General features: G+C 43.0%; 2 protein-coding genes across 2 annotated transcripts in view; one reads left to right on the plus strand and one right to left on the minus strand.

Moving 5' to 3' along the window:
• Window positions 1-8,341, plus strand: part of ZDHHC17 (zinc finger DHHC-type containing 17) — a 60,858-nt gene extending 52,517 nt beyond the window's left edge. Inside the window, exons 14-17 of the mRNA XM_009278930.2 lie at window positions 339-422; window positions 821-978; window positions 3,159-3,253; window positions 5,166-8,341. Of these exons, the coding sequence (XP_009277205.2) occupies window positions 339-422; window positions 821-978; window positions 3,159-3,253; window positions 5,166-5,304 (476 nt within the window). The 3' untranslated portion in view covers window positions 5,305-8,341. The remainder of the gene's footprint in view (window positions 1-338; window positions 423-820; window positions 979-3,158; window positions 3,254-5,165) is intronic.
• Window positions 8,342-12,665: 4,324 nt separating this feature from the next.
• On the minus strand, window positions 12,666-17,800 carry CSRP2 (cysteine and glycine rich protein 2). The gene is made up of 5 exons (XM_009278932.1): window positions 17,670-17,800; window positions 15,520-15,688; window positions 14,378-14,510; window positions 13,614-13,707; window positions 12,666-12,996 (listed from the first exon to the last, which is right to left on the minus strand). The coding sequence occupies exons 1-5, from the start codon at window positions 17,779-17,781 to the stop codon at window positions 12,920-12,922; spliced, it is 585 nt and encodes a 194-aa protein (XP_009277207.1). The 5' UTR covers window positions 17,782-17,800; the 3' UTR covers window positions 12,666-12,919.
• Between the last annotated feature and the right edge of the window lie 3,867 nt (window positions 17,801-21,667).

A 21,667-nucleotide genomic window follows, 5' to 3' on the forward strand; every position in this document is an offset into this window, starting at 1 on the left:
TAAATTTAAATAAAAATTATTTTAAAATTATTAAAAAGCAATAATTTTATTAGCTCATGAAGAGGTTACAAATGAAATGCATTTGTGTGAATTGCAGCTGTATCGTGACAAAAATTGAAGAAAATAAAATATTGCTTTGTTGTCTCAGAAGTAAGAAAAAAAAATATAAGTAAACCAGCTAATTTCACTGTCTTGAAGTTATATTGGCTTAATATTGGAGGGTAATGTTTCTGTATATGGTAAGAAGCAGTACTTCTAAGCAAGCAATTAAATTTTCTGATGTAGTGTTGTCTGTCTTCTGAAAGTGTTGTAATTTGATCCTTGTTGTGCAACTTCAGGAGCAGGGAACCATCGCTATTTTATGGGATACCTGTTCTTCCTGCTTTTTATGATCTGCTGGATGATTTATGGATGTATCTCTTGTGAGTAAATGTGGTTTTTTGGCTTTTTTTTTTTTAATTGCTTATAAATATTTTGTTTATCTCCTGGTGTGAACTTTTACAGATTTCTGCCTTATCAGAGTTTTGGATATTTTTATTCTGGAATTGAACTGCATATTAATAATTGACTGTATTGGATATTTTGAGTTAGAAGGTGATGTTTTTCTTGTCCTAGATTTTTTTTCTTCATCACAGCCAAGTATGTGCATATGTCATGTATTCAAGGAGTTGGGAAAGGAAGAAAGAGCAAGTAAAACTATTTTGGCACATTGTCAGATTCTTATTTAATTTAATACATTCTAATGTGGGCATTATGTTGATGTGCAATAAAGATATCTTAAATCTTCTGTATGGTTTTTGACACTTTGGTTTTTCTCTAGACTGGGGTTTCCACTGTGAGACAAGTTATGCAAAGGATGGATTTTGGACCTATATTACACAGATTGCTACCTGTTCTCCGTGGATGTTTTGGATGTTTCTAAACAGTGTTTTTCACTTCATGTGGGTGGCTGTGTTACTCATGTGTCAGATGTATCAGGTATGGAAGAGCACTTCATTTGTAATACTGAGTCTTGGGAGTGACATACGAATATAAAATAGTTCTGTCATTTAAATTTTAATGTTCGTTATGCAAGACCAAGTGTTCAGTCTTTCAGCCACACTGGAGGAGGCAGGCATGTGTTGTCTCTGGATATTGGGCATCATTCCCTTCTCATTCACTTGTGGGTTTTGGGTTTTTTTTTCCAAGAGGTTAAAATACCTACCTCCCACTTTCCATTCTCAGAATGACAAAAAGGCAAAACAGGCCAGAGAAAGGCAATAAGGACTAATAGAGGATAAGATCTGTGGGTCGAACTTGGAATAATGCAGTATGTCATTAGCAGAAAGAGGGTGGTAACTTCAAAGGGGATGCAATAATTTCTTTACACTGCTTCAGTGTGATTTGTGATCACATTACTGTAATCTGACCAAACCCAAGTTTTTCTTTATCCTTTTCAAGGAAAGACAAGTCATACTGAAAGGCGACTTAAAAGTCTTTCAGTATGACTTGTCATTAACGAACCGTGAGACTTACCAATTTAATCTTTCCAGAGATCCTGGAAATAAATTTCCTGAAAAGCTTTACCTACACCTTAGCGGAATATTTTTAAGTTTTGTCCTCCTTTCTCTACAATATTGATCATTTGCAACATACATCAATTTCAAAATCTTGTATCTGTGAGCGAGAGCCTTTCAGTCTTTTAGAGGTCTTTCCTGCCCAAGACAAATGAGCAGAGGAACTACGTGTATTTTAGGTGTCTTTCAAAGCAGTCTAACCCACCAGACTTCTATAGCAGAATAAGCATGTAGCTTGCCGGAGAGCCTTCCATCATACTTATATCACGATCCATTAAGTTCCCCACTGAGGATTCCTGTTAATACGATCTGTGTACAGATGAATCTTTGAATTATGCCACTTGGAAAAAATGTATCTCATAGTATTTTGTATCATTAGTGTAATTAAGCAAAATAATTCTAGCATTTGACTTTTTCACTAATCCTGGAAAAATGGAAACCAAACTCTCAGTCATATTACTAAATTTCCTAAGAGTTTTACTCACAGAAAACTTAGGATTGTTCTTGACAAATCTCTTTGGAGTTTGCTATAATGATGGAATTGATAAAGATATTCTCTAATTTGCTTCTTTTGGCTTGCAACTGCACAGCCCCTCCTCTTGCTGTTTGGTGGTGGTTTTTTTTCTCTCTCTCCACCATCAAGTTTGGACTTGTCCTTGTTATTGAACTGGCCAGGGTTATTGCCAAAACACTACCTACTATCTTAGAAAAATAATTTAAAACCTTTACTTCCTACTTCATAAGTTGGCCATTGAGAGCCCATTTATGTACGTAGACATAAAACTTCACTGCGTTTCATGGAGGCGAAGAAAATGCTTGAGATACTAAGTACATCCAAATTGAGGCAAGCCAGCCCAAACTTAACTTTCTCAATGTTCTTGCTTTTGTAACATGCAGCAGAGCTGACTTTTTATATTTCACTAGGAATGACAAGACTTTATCTTCCTGTAGTATAAGGCTGCTAAGGGAGTTCTCACATTTTTGTTTCCAATTACATCGCATTACAGTATACTCTGGTTTTACATAAGATGCCCTTTTAGGCTAACGCAGTTGGAAAGCTGTTAGAGAAAATCATAGCCTTTGGGCCAAATGATTCTGTAAAAAGGAAAATACACAAGCAACAACAACAACAAACCCCACTCTTTTTCTGGTCATCTTTTTGTCTTGTGGACAGAAAAGTTATGTTGCTGCAACAAATTTATAAATGGGGAAGAATATATTACTGGAGCTATAACCAGAATGTCAAGAGGAAAAGAAAGTGGTTCAAGTGCTGTGTAAAGTAACTCCTGAATCTATTATTTACAGTACATTTCAGCTGACAATACAGTAAAGGCATCTCTTTATTATGAACTGAGAAGTCGCAGTTTATTCAGTGATCGTGATTTATTTCTGCACTTTAGAAATGAAACTTTTTGCGCAATCTGGTACAGCTGTTGTATGGTGTTTTATGTTGCGACCTCATAATTTTCCCAGACAAAAATTCCTTCAAAAGAAGGAATATAAAACAGTAAATTTGATCCTCCTTTTTCAGTCTGGCTTATGCAGGGCTTGTTTGCATGTTTTTACATGAGCTAAATTGCTTACTCTTTTTCCTGTCTTCAGATATCTTGCTTAGGTATTACTACAAATGAAAGAATGAATGCAAGAAGATACAAGCACTTTAAAGTTACAACCACATCTATTGAAAGCCCATTCAAGTAAGTTTTAAAGTGTAAACATATTTCTTATTTGTGTAGCCTTGCATGTGTTTGAATTGTGCAGCTTGTTGAAACAGAACATAGCTAAATACTCTTAAAGTATTTTCACTTCTTGGAATGCTGACTCTGTCAGCTATTTTTACGGTAACACATTCTATCCAGTTATAAAGGAAGTGATAAACGTTTTGTAGTGCCTCTAGACAGGGATGCTTAAACACAGAAAATAATGCTTTCCAGCGGTGGTCATATTTTGCTGTGGAGTTTATGGGGATATACTATCTTCTTTATAAATCAGATGCCCAAACCAGAGGTAGTTGCTTATTGCATGGTGTCGATGTTGACCTGGATCTTCACTTCCACACCAGGCACTTTCTCCTGATTGATATTTAATGTGCTGTTGAATTTGCTCTGTGCAGTAGCTCCCCTTGCTCTCTTTACTGTGAGAAAAGAGGCAGCACTTCCTTGCTGCTCAGGAGGAAGAGCATGGGCAAAGCTATTGGTGGGGAAGGGAGCAGGGTGTCCCAGGAACTGAAGTGGGTGTTGCATGGGTGAGACGTGGGCTTTTGGGTATCAGTATGTAAAGGGTAGGTTGGGATTCTGGTTTCTGTAGTGATGAGGGTGCAAGCTGAGAAGAGGGGCTTGGGGATGATACAGCACTGGGATGGGAATATGGCGGCATGGAGCAGCTTATGGAGCCAAAGCAGGAAATAAGTGAAGGCATGAGGCTGGAATGTTGGTGGGTTGAGGGCACATTACAGAAGGAGCAGTGACAGGACAGAAGCATGTCTCATCCTGCTGCATATGCTGTGCCTCCTGTGGGAGCGGCTGCTCTTTCAAGAGACACCCAGGGGAACAGAAGATAGAGGTTCTTGTCGCAGTTTGATTTTGTGCTACAAGAAAAGTTTGTGTCATCTTTTTTTTAATATCCTTCCGTACAGAACTGCTAGTGAGAAATAGACAAGCATGTCTGTATGGTTGCAGTCTTCCCACAGATGAGTTGTAACAAAAACATAATTATTTTGCTTGAAGAACATAGGGCGGTGCACAGAATAGGAAAGAAATGCTCGTTTTATCCTCAAATTAATGTCACATTCACAAACCATTTTCACTGAAATAGCTGCTATTATAAAAATGACTCCTGAAAATAACACCAGATGTCTAAAATAGCTGACTTGGCATCACCTCTCAGGTGATGCATTGACTTCAAGTAGTTGTCATCTCCTTGTTGCTTAGACCTGTTCTTGCATATATCATAACACGAGCTTCTCTTCCAGAAAACCGTGATCTGTTCAGTCCATGTGTAATTAAGTTAAAAAAAAACCCAACACATCGGAATTTTGATGAAGGTTTCTTAAATATTTGACAATTAATTGATTCAGCAGCAGAAAGCACTCGAATAGTTCATTTAATTCAGATAATGCTTGCTTAATTTTGTGTTGTCTAGGGACTTAATTGATCTTAGACCTGCAGCTGGTGAACCAGTATGTATGGCAGAAATAGATATTAATAAAAATGGAAATTATTCTAGGAAGACGTTCACTTCATACTGTTTTGTCTTGCATCCATCTGTACAATGCAACTTTCCTCTTAGAAAGGGGTATGAATTACCACGCTATGCTACATGGTGGTGCACTGCCAATAACATGTTACATTTCTCCATACAGTTTTGGTAGATAGCGAAAAGAAGTTAGTGTCTTGGTTGTGTCTAAGGATCAAACATTCACCAGTCTGGTGACTACTTATTTCAGAACTTGCTCGTCAGCAAGCACTAAGATAATTTTTAAGTGAATTGGTTTTCTACAGTTAGGAACTTAAAGGGTGAAGAATCGAATTTGTAGGTAGACAAAAAATGTTGTACTTTGTTAGATGAGCTATGATATTGCTTACTAACGTGTTTCTGTTTTGTTTTTAGCCATGGATGTATAAGGAACATTATAGACTTCTTTGAATTCAGATGCTGTGGTCTTTTTCGGCCTGTTATCGTGGACTGGACGAGGCAGTATACAATAGAATACGACCAAACTTCAGGATCAGGCTACCAGCTAGTGTAGCACCACCTTCATCCTGTGAGCATATCATATCTGAGTGGTGCCTGAAAAATTTTCTCTCTCTCTCTCGAATCCGCATCCCTTGAAGAGTAGCATGCTATGTGTAGGGCTGATGATGAATCTTAAGGTACCTTCTCTTCATCAGAATTTTATTAACAAAAGTAAAAATGGACAGAATAAACTGCCAAACCTGATAAGGAAGAGGAGGAAGATCAAAAAGGGATTTTAACAGTTCTTAACATGAGAATTATTCGCGACACCATATTCACAGTATGTGTTGTTGGGTTTTTTATTTAAGGTCTTTCACAATGGAGCATGAGATTATTGAAGTATTGACATAAGTAGTTACGTTGTGCGGAGCAGAAAAATTTATTTCCCAGTATGAATAATTCCACTGAAACAAGAATCTAGAATATAAAACTAAATTTCATGCTGCAGCGTTCACTGATCGCTATGTTGTAGTTCCTGTAATGTGATTTTTTTAATACAGATTTTCTGTGGTATCATGTACATTGAAAAAATGTGCTTTTCAATACTGTTATAAACATCATGTGGTGGGAATCCCCTGTAACGTGTTCAGTTATAGCAGTAGGGCACGTCATATAATGTTGAGGAAAAAATACGTTGCCCACGTTTTTTGGTGATTGTTCTTGCCACCAGTTAGTGGTACAACGAAATACTTGTAATTAACCCTGTTCTGAGATTATATAGTCTGAAATAAACAGTTGTGCAAATAAGGAAAGCTCTTCTGTCAAAGTTAAAGCCCTGCTTAAATGCATGATACACCTGTAAAACTAGATTCTATATAATGTTCAGGAAAAAAGTGGAAAAAATTCATTATCTTTGAAGTAATTGTATAAGCAACTTACAAACTAGCAATGTTTCAATATTAGGTTTGGTCCTCATACGGTACAGCGTAGTGTAATTGGAGACATGTTGGAAGAGAAATTGCATGGGGGAAACCACTGATGTGAAAGCAAAAATCTCAATTATAAAAAGACAAGATAGTTTCAAATTGAGTGCAACTGCAGAGGAAGAACCCAAAGTTGTCTGAAATGCTTATTTTGTTTGGATGTAAAATACTGGAAACCAAACTGTAAAAAAAAAAATTAAGAAAATCCCCATAATAGCACGCGCACACAGAAAATGTAACGCGGCGTTCTGAAGAAGATGGTGTATTGGCACGTGGGAATCACCCTTAATTTCTTTTTTTAAGTTCTCATGCTACAGATATGTTTGGAAGGTAAGGAATGATCTGAAATTGCATTCCGAAGGGGCTTTCCTTGAATGTGATGCACTGATTTTTGTTATGGTGTTTTCATATACTCATAGTGAATTGTTCACTGCTTCCTTAACTATTGTTTACAGAGAGACTGAGAATCAGGTTAGTTCTCTTCTAAGTGCTGTAGCAACCCAGTGGTTCGAGAAACCTGTGAGGTGAGTTTGGGGAGGGACCTGAAAGCAGATGTCTGAGACCAGTGTAAAGAATGTGTATCTGTATATAAATAATTTATCAAACAGTTTTCTCTCTGTGAGTGTGTGTTTAGTGTATTTAAAGCTGCTCATTTTCATTTTATTCAACCAAAAAAGTGTAGGAAGATATCTAATGAGCTTTTAGTGATGTTCAATATTGCTGTTAATAGGCATTATGCCCTGCAAATTCACTGCATGTTTGATGCTTGGCAAAATTAGCGTTTTCTGTAATATGCAGATTACAGGTAATAAAGCAATCTAGTGGTATTCCCGGCCCTTGCCTTAGTAAGAGGAGCAGTGAAACTGTAAATAGTTGATGTTCAGTATTTGCAAGTAAACATTTTTTCTGTAGTTGTTCATTGATCTCAAGACACACACTTAGTTTGCAAGTACCAGATATCAGGATTTACAGAAGTGCAGCATTAGAGTCCTTGAATGTTTAATACTGGAAAAATCAACGTTGTCTTGGACACAGTTTTAATGGGAGAGGTTTGGGTGTAGGGGCGGCAAGAAGCTTTTACTATTTTTGTCAGACAAAATTTGTAATCCTAATGAAGACACATTCTATTTCAGTGAAAACAGTTGACACCGGTTATTCATATTTTTTTCTAATCAGAAAAAAGCATAACGACTTTAGAGTGTTGCTTATTTCAGTCACCAGTAATGTTCTGCGTATTTGGTTTGTTGTTGGGGTTTTTTTTTTTCCACATTTCTGTTGGGGGTCGGTTGACTTGAAGAACTTCAATCCACTTTATTAAATATCGCCTAGCACCAGAAGAGCAGTTCAGTACGTGATACAAGTTTTGGTTTTAGTTGCCCAGTAGCATTAACTGCCATGAATTGTGTCATGCAGTCCACGTCAAAAATGTTTGCAAAAGAGGAGGTGATCTTTGGTAATACGTGGTGAATAATACGTGGTGAATTCCGCACTATTTACTTGTTAATAGCTCTCTGGTGGCAGTTTTGTTGAGACCTGCAGAATTTGAGCAATAGTAAGTAGTTGTGAAAATTAACATGCATATGTGGATTTGGGATGTATGAAGTTTCCAGTGCAAAATGTAACTTGTCTTGAGTAATACTGAATCTTTTGATGTGAAATCATAAAATCAAGCAGGGGGGAGCCAACTATGCAGCATTTTTCTGTCCAGTTATCAAACTTACAATTCACTTCTTGAACCAAAACTGCATTGCTTCTGAAACTTAACAAAGCTGATCCAGACCAACAGCAGATCAGACCAACTTAATCTGACATAGGTAGAATAAATGGGAATTTTGTCTTGGCCCTAAACATGTGCTGTTTCTTTGCAGGTTTCTGTATTCTTTGATGTCCACCAGATTTTTTTTCAATTAATGTGTAAAACAGCATCACTACATTTTAAGCTATGGATTTTTTTGTATGTTCTTTATTTATAACTGTGCCAAGTATTATTTTAATACTGTCAAGATCTTGATGTATTACATTGTGAACAAAAAACTCTGTAAAATGTTTAATAAATTAGCTCTCCTTACATAAATTAAATCTGTTAAATTTTGTAAGTTATTAATCAAATAAATATTGACTCTTAGATGCAGTGTTTGTCTTGACTTGGGATGTGATTTCACACAGCGTTGTTTCTGCCCAACTTCAGAAGCCGTACCATGAGAAAGTAGCTGCTATCTTGCGTCTTACTTTAGTGTAGTCTTTCTGGAAAGATTTACGGGTGTCTTAAAGATAGCATGCACCCAATTCTGTGCTGATGTGAAATCCTGTGAACTACTACACTGGGTTTTGGTGAAGTACACCTTTGTACTACCAATTGGAGTTACCATTCACTAATTAGATACCCCTTTCTTTTGAACAAAGCATGCTGGCAAGGTAATGTTTCTTAAGGGAGAATTCCTTCTAGGGAACGTTTTGGGTGGCCGAATGTACGTATTTAATGACATTTGAGGTATTCTAAGGGTAATGGAGACATCCACGTAGGGCTAGTAGGTATGACCAAAATGTGTGCTTCTAGGCGGCACTTGCAGGAGACAGAATACCTTGACTCTTCTGGTCCTTGCTAAAGGTTAGATTTTGAGTAGAAACAAGGTAACCATCCAAGCTGGAATTTAATTGGGATATTTGTAATCAGCAATGCATATTAAAGTATAAGGCTAGGACTTAAGAGCACACCTAATGGGGAGAAAAAACTCTGTGTTTTTTGCTGGGTGTGGGTTCAATATTGACATTAATTGAGAATTGTTGCTGCTGTTCTCCCCTTCCCCAAGCAATGGTTCTGGTGAGGCTGGGCCCAAGCTCGCCTCTGCCGACCACCCTTTGACTTGTCTGGTAAAGATCAGGGAAGGTGCTTTCTTTTGTAAAAAAGACATTCTGCGCAGATCTCCATCAGCGATTTGCAGTGCTCCATCAGAGCAGTTGCTGCTCGTGGGAGGTATGGGTGGGCTCCTGACGACTTGAAAGCTGGTTACTTGGTTTGTTTTATTTGGGAAGAAGCCTGCCCTCTGCACCCTCATTATGGCTTGATTAGAGTTCACTCCCTCGCATCTCCCATGAGCTGCCTTTAAGTAAAATCGGATATTTTTGCTATGAAACCAATGTTTACTTGTGAACGCTTGCATTTGCATTTTATCCACCTTAGGCTACTGAATGGAGATCAGTAAAAGTTGCACCTACTAAGTCCAGGTTGAATTTATTTGCAGTATCTTAGAAACTTAGTGCCGTATCATATAAACTTAGTGCCATATGCACATTGCCTCCAATCCTACATACTACTTCAGATCTCCAGATCATGAAGTCAAAGCACTTTTGAGAACCAATCCTTCCTGGAATTAGGGCTCCAAACTGAGACTAACTCGAAGCATTGCTCCAGCCTGGGCTGAGCTTTTATTCATCAGTGCTTTGCTGCAGCCGAAAAGTTGACAGTAACCAAGTGAAAGCACTTCAGTGTAGGGCACTCATTTCTCTTGACAAACATATTGTCTTTATGGTTACAAGTTCTCTTTTTTCCTTCATTTCTTTGTTTTTCTGTCGTTAAATAAGTTGTTTGGATGTAGAGCAGTGTGGAGCTGTTAGTTACCGCTATGACTCCCTCCAGGAAATGAAAGGAAAGCCCTTGATTTTTAGCAGTTTAAATCACTTCTGATCGCTGCTTCTGCTCATTTTTCTAAGAATCGAAAGCTCTTTTTTACAGGTAAATGAACAATGTTAGACGCCCATTTTTGTCAGCATAAATCGCGCCTGCCAGCTGTGCTAATGTGGCAAGTTTAAATCAACTACAGTAGCTACCAACTAATGGGGAGCAGTTTCATCTGCTCAGTAGCGTGTCGAGCATTATTTTGCTTTCTGTCTATCGAACGGTGCCGCTCAGCATTTTATAATGCTGTTCCTGAGAAGAGGAAGCACTTTCATCAGGTAACGAGGCTATGGAAAGGGGATGTTGTCCTCGGCTGCTGGGGCCTGAATACCGCTTCTAAGTTAGAGCTGTCCTTGCTCAGGTTGGAAGAGTCGGAGGGGATCAACCCTTCCTGCACACGTGTCAAGTTGGCAAAGGAGAAAAGTGCTTTTTATATATATATATATATATATATATATATATATATATATATATATATATATATATATATATATATATATATATATATATATATATATATATATATATATATATATATATATATATATATATATATATATATATATATATATATATATATATATATATATATATATATATATATATATATATATATATATATATATTTTTTTTTTTTAGGAGAAAAGTACTAGGATCATCAGTATGAGTAGCAGGACCAAAGGTCACTACCCAGGTTTCCTGGGCTGTGCTGTTTCTTTCTGTCTCGCTCCCACCTGAAATATGTGCTGCTTCTGCCTTACTGTTGTCTTTTTCAGTTGTAATCTTTCCCTCTCTGTGAACTGCACAAGCTCTTGGCTCACATTTTGAGCCGGCTGTCTGTTCTTCCTCATATCCACATTGTTCCTTTGTAACCTGTATAAAATGCTCTTTGTGTGTTATTTTGACTAGTACGTATTTTTCTAATTAGGCTTTTGGCTTACACTGCTTCGCTGCCTCAGACCGCAGTCGTAGATGTTACTTGAAACTGCCTGAGACCACGCTGACACATTTGCTTACCATTTTATTGTAGCATTCCCAGTCCTGAATGTGTCTCCATAAATTCACTCTGTGAAGGTTTGTTTTTTTTTTTCCCCCAAAAAGTATCAGCCTGCTCTGAACTCAGAGTTTCAAATCTCATCTTTTCTTTAACTAACTTCTGTTGGGCACGATGAGAGTTGAAACCGAATCTCCCCCTCCACCCCAGAACACCACGTGGGTCGTAGCCACTGGGATGGAGCTCATGCCTCCCCACAGGTGTGGCTGGCCTCTAGCCTCCACCCAGAACACCACGTGGGATGGAGCTCATGCCTCCCCACAGGTGTGGCTGGCCTCTAGCGAAGCCCTTGCTGTGCAATAGCATGCCCTTCACTGGAAGGGATGGAAAAACACTCCTCCAACTGCCTGGTACCTGCTGAGGCTCAGGCATGCTCTTCTGAGGCACAGTTTGCGCTTTTAAGAGGCATTGATGCCCAGATTTCATGTGCCTCCTTACTGTAGGCAACAGGAAGCCATTAGCTTTGCAAAAGGAGCTTGGCAGAGGAGCCTGAGCACACCGGTGAAGGCCTGTTTCAGGTGCTCAAGAAACTTAGGACTAGATTTAAAAAAAAACAAATAGTAAAAATTGCGAAGCTGCTCATACTAAATGTTGGTTACTTGCAGAAAAATAAGGCAAGTTGCCTTAAACTGGGTGATTTTTGCACAACTGTTTTAAGTACCTCATTCTCACATGAGACCTTTGTGGTGGGCTGGTCCTGGGTCTTCTGTTGAGTAGGTGACTGCCATTTGCTTCACAAGAAGTGCAATTGCAGGTGCTATCAGCTCAGGCCTTGCAGGCTTGTGTTGGGAGCTGCTCCAGCCCCTAAAGGAAGCCAAGCTCTTCTGTGAGCTTTCCACTCAAGATCTGGCTAAGGCAAAAGTAATTGTCTCCTAATTGTAGACCTTTATTAGCAGCAGTTCCTAAAGAGTTACGTTAGCAGGGCCAAGGCCCCTGACTACTACAGCTTTCACCCAACTGGTGTGTTTGCACAGAGTAGATCTACACTGCATTTGATGTGTTTAACTGCTATTACTCCTTGCCCATCAACTTGAGGTCAAGTCACGTTTTTCTACCAGAGTGTTTAAAGACAGAATTTCATTCTGCTCTGTTGTTGCGCTGCAGCTACCTTGTCAGATGCCGTCCTCAAAGGGCTGAAATCTTCCACCATCTTCAGGGAACTAAGGGTCCTAGCACAAGGTCAAAAGCTGCTTTTAAACCTGAGTTTCATGTGGTAGTCCAGAGCTTGCTCAGCTGCTGAGTAGGGATGGTATTAATCTGCAGCTGTCTTCGTAGAGTACTCTTTCTGCACAGTAAGTCTTGTGTGTGATAACACCTCAATACCGAAGCAGGTGCTATCCCACAAAATATTACGGTGAAAAAGGTTTGTTTTCCATTCGCTAGAGACTCTACGGCAGAGACAGCCACCCATTCAGGCACACGGCTCCTTATAATCTATCACTTTCAGAGCCGTGTCACTGCACAGAGCAGTAGATTAGGATTCCCTACTTCCGTGCAGTGAGCAGCTAGTTGCCTTGCACATGCACATAACGGCGCGATACCGGAGGACAGTCTTTCACCTCTGAAGGCGATGACCAGTGCTATGTATGCCCAGCTTTCAGCCACGTTGGGCTTTCAGTGAAGGTCTGCACCAAGTCTATAGCATCGTATCTCCACCCCTCAAGTACCCCAACAACACTCCCCGTACTTACTTTTATTGCTCAGAGCATGTAACGCTTGGCTTTAGGATATATCAACAAGCAAAGCTTTATTGAATTGATATTCAGTATTAAAAGTGTTACAGTGTGATACACAAAGCAAGGAAAAAAAGCAGTGCTTTTTTTTAAAAAAAAAAAAATCATCTGCTGAACGTATGCCCAAGCACTACAGTAACTAGTATCTGTTTCACAGTAGTTAGTTAGTAACATTTAGGAAACTCTCTTGTTTCTTGTAGCAGGATCTCAGCAGAGCCCTAAGGGATTTGAGCCCTGCCTCCTCACTGGGCGTGAACGAGGGCACCAGCTCCCTGGCCATACCCAAATCCCTTGGGGCCAAAGTTCTTCGCGTAACAACCTGCAAGAGAGACGAACGTGCAGTCGCTGAGGCTTCTGGCTCGTTAATAAGAACAGCACTGTCTAGGCTAAGCCCCTCAGCCGCTTCCCCTCAGTCACCAGAACAACCCCGTCGGAAGCAAAGCTTAAAACCATTTTGTTAAGTTGCCTAACTGCCGTGACCGAACTCAACAGCCATGGCTGTTCGGTCCGTGTAGCTCCCAACCTACTCTGTGAAAGCAATTCATACATTGGTTCTGTGGCTAGGTATCCGTTAAGACATATGTTGTCATCAAGCCGCTGTGTGGATCAAGTTTATTTCCATGATACCACGCAAGAAGGCACGGCTGGATGCTTACTAGCTTGTGTCCTTACTCTGATCTGCTCTCGGACCCAGGCAGAGGGCACGGGCTGCTGCTGCATTTCTCAGTATGCAATGTTTTGCTTGATGCAGATGTAAGCTACATCAGCAGCTTCAGTAATATTTATTTTGTTTCTCAGCTCTATTCCTATGACTTATAGAGCACTTCCATCTTGACAGGAGCCTGGAAGTTTCTTATACCAGGAATAAATTCAGCACCTGCCCTTGTAACACATTACCTTGAACCATAAACAAGTGATCTTTGTTTCTTTCCTCACCTTTACAATAGATTTCTCCCTCTTTTTCAGTTAGGGTTGTAGATTCTAGGCTTTTTCCACACTTGGCACATCGGAAGCAGTTTTTGTGCCACGGCTGGGGGGGGGGGAGAAAAAAAAAAGATAGTTTAAATTCACAGAATGCCTGAGTTAGTTAAAAAAAGCATTAACTGGAGATGCCTGCATCAGTATTGTTTATAGATGACTGGTGCAATAAAAAACAGTTCAAGTGCACCAGTAGCAGGCAAGAGCATCTGCATTCCTGCGAGTGGCCCAAAGCCCCAGATTCCACACAGCGTCCTGCTCAAGGCAGCATTTTGAAAGGTTTGGGCTTGCTCTAATCAATTCAGGGCAGATCTTCGCCCTCTGTAGTGAGTCAGACAGCTGGCAGACTGACGCATAGTTTTACATGGTATTTTCAGAGAACATCCCCTTTCCGCTGGAACATTCGGCCTCCATCATAAGCTGCACACCACAAGACTGTTCCCTCTTCTGGGGGGACAGCGCTCCTGTAGCCTGCGTCAAGTCTCTGGCACGAGACGATACTGAAGCTTCACCTCTGAAATCCAAGGCGAGCACTCATCACCCTGCATTTCAAGTGCTTTTTGTTCAATTAAGTTGATTGATTTGACTATTTCCAATGCTAAGAAATGCAATTTTAAGGTAAGCCTGCCCCACAGTTTGTTCCCTACTGGAACGCACGTAGCATACCTTGCTCACTTTAAAGTCCATGTAGCAGGTACAAAACGGCACACGCAGTTCCTTACCTTTCCAGCTCCTATTACTTTCTCTGCCGCATAAACAGAATCGCCACACCTGGAGCATTTCTCTGCCCCTCCGAACTTCTGAGCGAACTTTGAAGTGTTTGGATTTGTTGTGGGTCGGTGGGGAGAGGGCGTGCTGAAAGAAACGGGACATTTGTTGTCTTCACTCTTTGACTAAATGAGCTCTTGCTCTTCTTAACAACACTAACAGAGCAGCATCCGACACACAGTACAGAATACAGTACTTTTGCAAAACTGGAGAAGTAAGTTACCAGCAAGGCTATCCAATTACACCTGGGGGGCGGGGAACCAAACCCAAAAAACACACCAGGAAGAGAAAGGCCATGCTCCAAAGGATAAAAAGGACCTACTGTAAAAGCTAGTTTTCTGAGGAGCCTTCACCTTTTCACTTCTCTAGAAATGCTGAATTCTGTACGAGGACGTGGATTTATCAGACAGTAAGCTACAAGTAATTCTGTTAAATTCCTGTTCACTGATCATAATCTGGAACCTGAACTGATCACTGAACCTGGCTGGAGAGCATACGTCAGATAAATGTCAAGCAGTAATTTGGGAACTTGCATGAAGCAAGTTGTGAGGCATTCCTCAGCTTCTTTCCACACACTCTACGTTACAGCAAGAACTTAATCAGACTAGGAATGTTTACTATTTAATAGGCCTTTTGGTTTTGGCTATAATTAAGCACAAATGGTTCTTCATTTGCCAGTTAAAAATTCATTATTCTTGTAGCCCCAGATTCTCAGCTCTCCGAATCCATCCCTGCCAGAACCTGTTGAACATTTGCATTTGCAGCTTATTTAGGGGAGCGACTCGAGACCCACAGTCCCCTCTGCGGGCTCGTGCAGAGCCATCAGCACCTCCGTAATCCAGTCCCCTATGGCTCATGCATAGGGTTAGTGCATCTTTACCTGCACTAACTCCTGCCCTTACTGTGCCTGCTCACATAGTCACCAGTGGAAGCTTTGTGCACTGCAGGTTAAACGCCCTGCATTTGGTTATACTGGGGTATTTTGCAGCATTTCTATTCCAGACAACATGAACTAAACAAAATCCAGCCTGAAAGACTCCTCTGAAAACAGTACTGAAGGACAAGGGTCACACACCCCCCAGCTCAGTTCACTCACCTCTCAGGCTTGATGCCTAGTCTCTCTCCCCTGTCCATGTTCAGCGTGCCTGCCCCTTGGCCATATCCGTAACCTTTCGGGCCATACTTTTTCCCATAGCAAGATTTGCAGTAAACTTCAGCATCATGAATCGCTACAGTTGTGCTGTCCAAGTTTTTCCGGCAGACCACTGGAGAAAAAAAGAAAAAAAAAAACTTAAACTGCCTTAAGGGACCGTTTCCATCAGCACACGTAGTAAGCCAAAAATCAAGTGAGAAGTGATGTTATGGCTTTCCTTGTCCACAGTTCTTCTAGGTTGTGGGACCACCAGAGATTAGTGGGAGCAGGTTGTCGTTTGAATTAGTGAATTATGCTTAGCCCTATACAGGGCTCTATTCCCTCCCACCTCTTCATGACCGTGACATTTAAAGCCTGGAAACTTGCTGTGGTTTGATGAATGAGGCTGCTCAGAAACCCAGATAGTGCAGTCAGCAGTTTCCCTTTACGGATGCCATACAGCACGAAGCAAAAGTCTGTCAGTGCAGAAGAGCCCCTGTCCTGCCCTTTTGGCCAGGGTGGGGCTGGGAAAAAAAAAACCTTCAAGGTTTTCCCCCTGCCTCGGTACTGGTTTGGGGCAGAGTTGGGACTGTTTCACAGCTGTCACCGGAGGGGCTGTGCTTTTCTGGCATTCCTACATTGTCCTTCAGCACAATGCAAGCACTCTGCTCAAGGTTACAGCAGAAGGCAGAACTATTTCCTTCTTAAACCTTCTTTTGTATCCCAACTGGCACGCTCTTTCCATCTGCAACAGCATTATGACTGTGATAAAGAATTTGGGGAGGAAAAAAAAAGAAAGAAAAAGCCTTATGAATTTTTTGTTTAAAAAGAATTTTAAGGTCTTCAAAATACAGGGTGACCTTTGCTTATGGCATTCACTAGCTCCAAGGCTCTTTTTATAAGACACAAATATCCAATAAGTAAATCAACTAATGCATGTTTGTTAAGTCTACAGACCTTAACCCCAACAGAACTATGCACTAAGGAAAAGCAAATACTCAGACACACTAGAGCCATTGTTTGACTGTAAGTTCCAGGTTTCTTTTAATAGAAACTCCCATAAAAGGCTGAAAATGAGGCAGCCAAGACATCTAATCTTTTTTTTGTGACTGCTATAGAGGTAAGGGAAAGGAGTGCAGGTGCACCGAGGCTCACATGCCAGCACAGCGCGCGGACGTTTTGCTGCAGACTAACAGCAAACTAGTTTGAGAGGGCCAGTTGTAACTGTGGCTTACATGAAGAGGGCTAAAGCATAGCTCTGCCCATAGGTATTAAACACCAGCAAGCAGGACAAAACAGTACCTCATGTTTGTAACAAGGTAAAATTCTCCGATTCAGACAGACAGGCTGTCTGTTTGCAAAGTAGGAGCCTCCGATTCACAGCGACCCTTTGTTCCCTTCATCTAAGCAGAGGTCTTTTCAGCAGAGAAAGCGATTTTCAATGCCTCGCCGGGCTTGTTGGTTGGACTGGAAAATAATGCTTTGGACTCCTTTCATCTGAAATAAACCACACGCCCCTGTGCCAAGAAAGTCTAGGCTTTTGGCTGTGCTAAAGCATCGACAACTCAGCTGTGCTCAGGCACGCTGCTGTCCCGGTCTGCGCGGGACTTCAGGGCGGGGGTTCGATAACTGTTCCTTCAGCTGCTGCTGGCCCCGGGTTCACCGGGAGAAGTCCAGCTGAGCTCAGATCAGTGCAAACAGGGCTCTGCCACTGGGCTTTCTCCTCTGCATGAGCAACACTTAAGCCAGGTTTCCATCCTAAAGATCCCTTAGACTCCTGAGGAGATGGCTGGGAGGGGGGCAAACGGAGGAGAAAAGCATGATGTGCTCTGCTTTGGGGGGCGCATCCCACCCTCCCACGCTGGACAGGTAGGATAATATCTTTCCAGGAGACAAGCTCTCCCTTTGGCACCGCCAGGCCCAGGAAGCATGTGGGGAAGCAGGAGTCAAGCCCAACTCATGATGGACAAAGACATCTCTGGCCGCTGCCATCCCCTGTGCATCACGGGTGCCAGCTGAGCCTGGGACGTCTCCTGTGGACCAGCACCTTGCTGTTGTGACCCCCCAGCTATGCCAGGAGAGGTTTTGCAGGGGAGCGGGAGGGAAATACTTACTGCAGAGGAAGCAGCACCGGTGGAAGCTCCTCCCGTCGCACTGCACCTCCTCGGCATGGTAGACAGTGCGGCCACAGGCACCGCATTTGTTGCCGCCTCCCCAGTTCGGCATGGTGGCTCTGCGTGTCCAGCCAGGCAGGAGGGGAGAAGGGGAAAGGTTTGTTAACCACGGTGTCCTCCACCACCCCAGCTCGAGGACAGTTGGGGTTACAGGCTCCTTTGAACCAGGTCTGCGAAGTTTGTATATCAGAGCACAAGCCTGTGATTTCGCCAACTGTTTAAAAACGTGACCTTCCACTGTGTGAAAAGTTTTTGTGATCAGATCAACTTCTCAGCCCTTCAGATCCCAGACCAGACTTAAAGGCTTAGGCGGGCTCTCTACAGCTATTTGTAAAAGCAGATGGACTGGCAAGGGGAACAGAGGCCACTACTGCTGAACAGCAAGGAAAACAGAGACACAGTCTCCACAAGACGTGTCCTCCTGTCCCTTCCCGGGGTTTTGAAAGTTACATAAATTGGATATGCATAAATTACAGCTTCATGCACAAGGGCTTTACTGTACCTTGAGTGAACGCCCCCCCAGATGGATATAATTTCAGTTTCTACGCTTCATTAACACTGGGCCTCTCGTCTGACGGAAGCAAACCAATTGTGCCAACAACGGCATTTTGTTTTACTGCAGGGCCTGTCATTTGGGATGCAGTGCAAGCCAAAGCTCACCTCACCGGAGAACCACTTATTAGGGCTGTAGGGACATTCTGAACTCCTTTGAGATCACGCCTGCACTTCAAAGAAGTTTAAAGGGGATTATTTTGTGGGGACTCCACCGCTATTACATGAACTGCACTTTTACCAGGCAGGTATACGAACCAAACCCAACTGCTCAAAGAGCCACAGCTGCTTTAAAATAAAGTAAAACTCCCTCTCATGCATCACTTGCAATGGACACTCAGAAGGCTAGCGGGGAGGGACAGGCACGGTCACCCATCATGTCAAACTACAGCCTTGGGAACAGTCTCCTACATTAAGCCAGAAGCAGCAACCGTCCCATCTCAAGCTGAGCTGCCCCCTCCCCAGCTCCCCTGCGCTCGTGCCATCACCACCAGCAGTTCCCACCCAGCTCGACTGGGAGCTCCTCCTGCTCCTCCCATTAACCGTCCTGGGTTAAAGCACCAAAGCAGAGCACTGCTCGCCACCTTCGGCTTTTCTAGGGCTTTCCTCCTCCCACCACCACCACGAGCTAACATAGCAGTGTTTGTTGAAGGCTCATCTCCCAGTCATCGCTGAACTGCCCTTGACTCGTGACTGACTTAATGACTCGGTTAATGCTGGTTTGCTCCCCTGCAGCTCACCACCAGAGGACCACCTCTCGTAAGCATGGAGGCCAACAGCAGCCAGAGAGAGGGTTATCGATTCAGTGAGTCTAACCCCAGTGGAGCTGCTCAGGCCTCAACAGCCTCCCTGCTCCATACTGACCCTTGTTTCAGACAGGGTTTCTGGGCAAGGACCATGGATTTGCCCACTGGAAGCCCAGAGGGCACCGCCTGCCACCCTACCCCACCGGCAGCACCATTCCCTCCCAGCAGGCTCCCCACAGCAGCACTGCGGTACGGGTCAGCAATCAGGGAGGGAAGGAAGAAATGAATTTGTCGGGAGCTTCTGATTTCTCTCGGCACAACTCACCTTCAGTTACCCTTAGAAGCTCTCTTATGTCAGCCAGACAGGGCAAAGAGACACATGACAGCATCCCCGCACAACGCCCACAACCCGCTGCCTTCAGCCAGCTTTGCCGTTCATCCCTCTGAACCAGAAGCAGAGGACTATCCATCTCTAGTTGTCCCCCTGGCCAACAGAGAGGAACTGGAAGCGCCACCATGACACAGGGAGCCAGAGAAGAGCACTTTGCTTCAAGATCCCCTTTCTCTAAGGGGCTCTCACCGACACGTGGGAGAGACTTCAGTGCAGAGTAAGGGGTCTCGTGGGCACCTGGCTGCTGCCTCGCGCTCCCCAGGCAAGGTAGAGCAGACTTGCAAATCACATCACCGAGCAGCGGTTTTGGCTAAGCCTGAATTAAGTGACCCATCTTGCTAGTGCTGCTAAAACAAGCCTCCTGCCCAAGCAGCCTGACCAGTAGTTCAGCAGTTTTAGGGATGCAGGGAAGGCTGAGTGGTTCCCAAGTAAGACATGCTGCCAAGTAGCTGCTACAAGACCTTTGTCCAAGACAAGCAGACAGCCATTCATGGCATGTGGGAAAATAAGATTAGTTTATTAACCTAAATTGGGGCATCTTAGGTACATTCCTAAGCAAAGGCTTAGGAAACTTCCTCGGAGTGGCTGAGCAGTGCCATTTGCACACTGACACTAATTACTGAGAAATCCCTTTGTTTAATACTTCCACAGGATTAGCACCATTACTGCTCCATGGTTTAGCACTAATACCCTGACTGAGCTCATAAAATTAGTTTTATGACATTTCCCACTTTGCCTTTGTCATTCTTGGCACAACTGTAGAGTCTAAAAATTAAGATTCCATTTCTTTTATTCAAGTGCTTGGCTGTGCTACCGCACAGCAGCTGACATCAATCATGGCAAAGAGCATCCTTAGTTAAAGGGAATATAGGCTGCACAAAGCTTTGGAAAAGGAATGCATGGATGGGGGGGGGAGAGAAAAAAAAAAAAGGAGAAGAGATTCCTTTCCACTTTGTACACTTTCCAAAATGTAAACGGTACTTGGTACAAGAACTACTTCTCTCTTTTCCTCTCACCATCCCCACACTCATGTTCTTTTGTGCATTTACATGAGTCTAAATTATTTTAATCATTTTGTTAGCAAACAATTATTTAGTTTCCATGCACACTAGAGCTGAGGACCTGGATCAGGTTTCCAGCTTTGTCCCAGATTTCCCATGTAATATTGTGCAACACGGGGTGCAACTCCACCCCTTCTTCCCAAGGGAGACTAAGTATCAGACGATCTGGCAACCACTAGCTGACTCAAATCTTCTGATAAGGGCTCTGGGAATTCATTAAATGAAAAGCAAAAAGGAATTGAAGTCAGTACTTCAAGGTGACCTTGGTCTCTTCCACAGAAGATATTTCCATTTATCCTCCCCATAATGTTCCCATGACGGCTTGCGTGGGAAGAACAGCAGTATTTCTTCAATTACCCAACAGCAAGGTCTACCCTGAGGCAGACGGTGCCCAGAAGGCACCTAAGGGGAAAAGGGCTGATGACTTGAAGAAGCTCTGCAAGTAGGACAGCGTATAAGCCTGTCCTCCTGCCCACGAGCCGCTCTCTCAGCGCCACCCTGGAGCTTCATGCTGCCCAGGTCTCCTTTGAGAGCTCCACAGGGAGCAGATTCAGACTTCTAATCCTGCGTTAAGCCCTTCCCTTCTCCCTCAAGACTTTTTGGCTAGTTCAGGCAGGCCTTCAGGGAGCTCAAGAGCAGTAATTAAACATCCAGATGATCTCACTACCAGTACCAACAATTTTGACGTTCGATTGCAGGTTTGTTGGCAGCTACGGTCCTCTAATAAGAACGTCCCGACTTCTGCTAAGCATGTGCCCGGTCAAGAGGAGAGCACGTTATTCGGCTAGCGTTCTCCAAAACGCCAGTGACAAGCCACGGCAACTGCAAAGTCCTTTCCAACCCATTTGTTAACAGCAGGTTTAAATGCAAGAAACCTAAACCAGCCCCAAGACAGACGCTGAGGAATTTCAGGCTATCCAGTTATCCTGGATTGCTTTTTCAGCGACCCGTTGGGGAAGCCAAGTGTGTCGCGGCTCCGTTGGACACAGCCAGCCGAGCAGCGCTAGGGAAACCACAGCTCCGTGCGCTCCTCTCGCCGAAGCCGGGTTGCTCCGCTGCCGCCCACGCACAGCCCGGCAGCTTGCTCTGGCCGAGGGGTCGAGCACCAGTCCCTGCACAAGCGGCCGGGGGCCGTGGTAGCGGGGCACCCCCGGCCCCCCAGCCCTCCTCCCACCCCACCACCGGGGG

This window comes from Aptenodytes forsteri, unplaced genomic scaffold (genome assembly GCF_000699145.1).
Source record: "Aptenodytes forsteri isolate BGI_AS27 unplaced genomic scaffold, ASM69914v1 Scaffold259, whole genome shotgun sequence".
In the NCBI taxonomy this organism is placed as follows: Eukaryota; Metazoa; Chordata; class Aves; order Sphenisciformes; family Spheniscidae; genus Aptenodytes; species Aptenodytes forsteri.

Excerpts from the sequence above, each read along its gene's own strand:
- CSRP2 (XM_009278932.1), bottom strand. The coding sequence starts at position 17,781 with ATGCCGAACTGGGGAGGCGGCAACAAATGCGGTGCCTGTGGCCGCACT. Across the intron at positions 15,689-17,669 it reads CCGGTGCTGCTTCCTCTGCA|TGGTCTGCCGGAAAAACTTG; the intron begins GTAAGTATTTCC and ends TTTTTTCTCCAG. Across the intron at positions 12,997-13,613 it reads GGGAGAAATCTATTGTAAAG|GTTGTTACGCGAAGAACTTT; the intron begins GTGAGGAAAGAA and ends TCTCTCTTGCAG.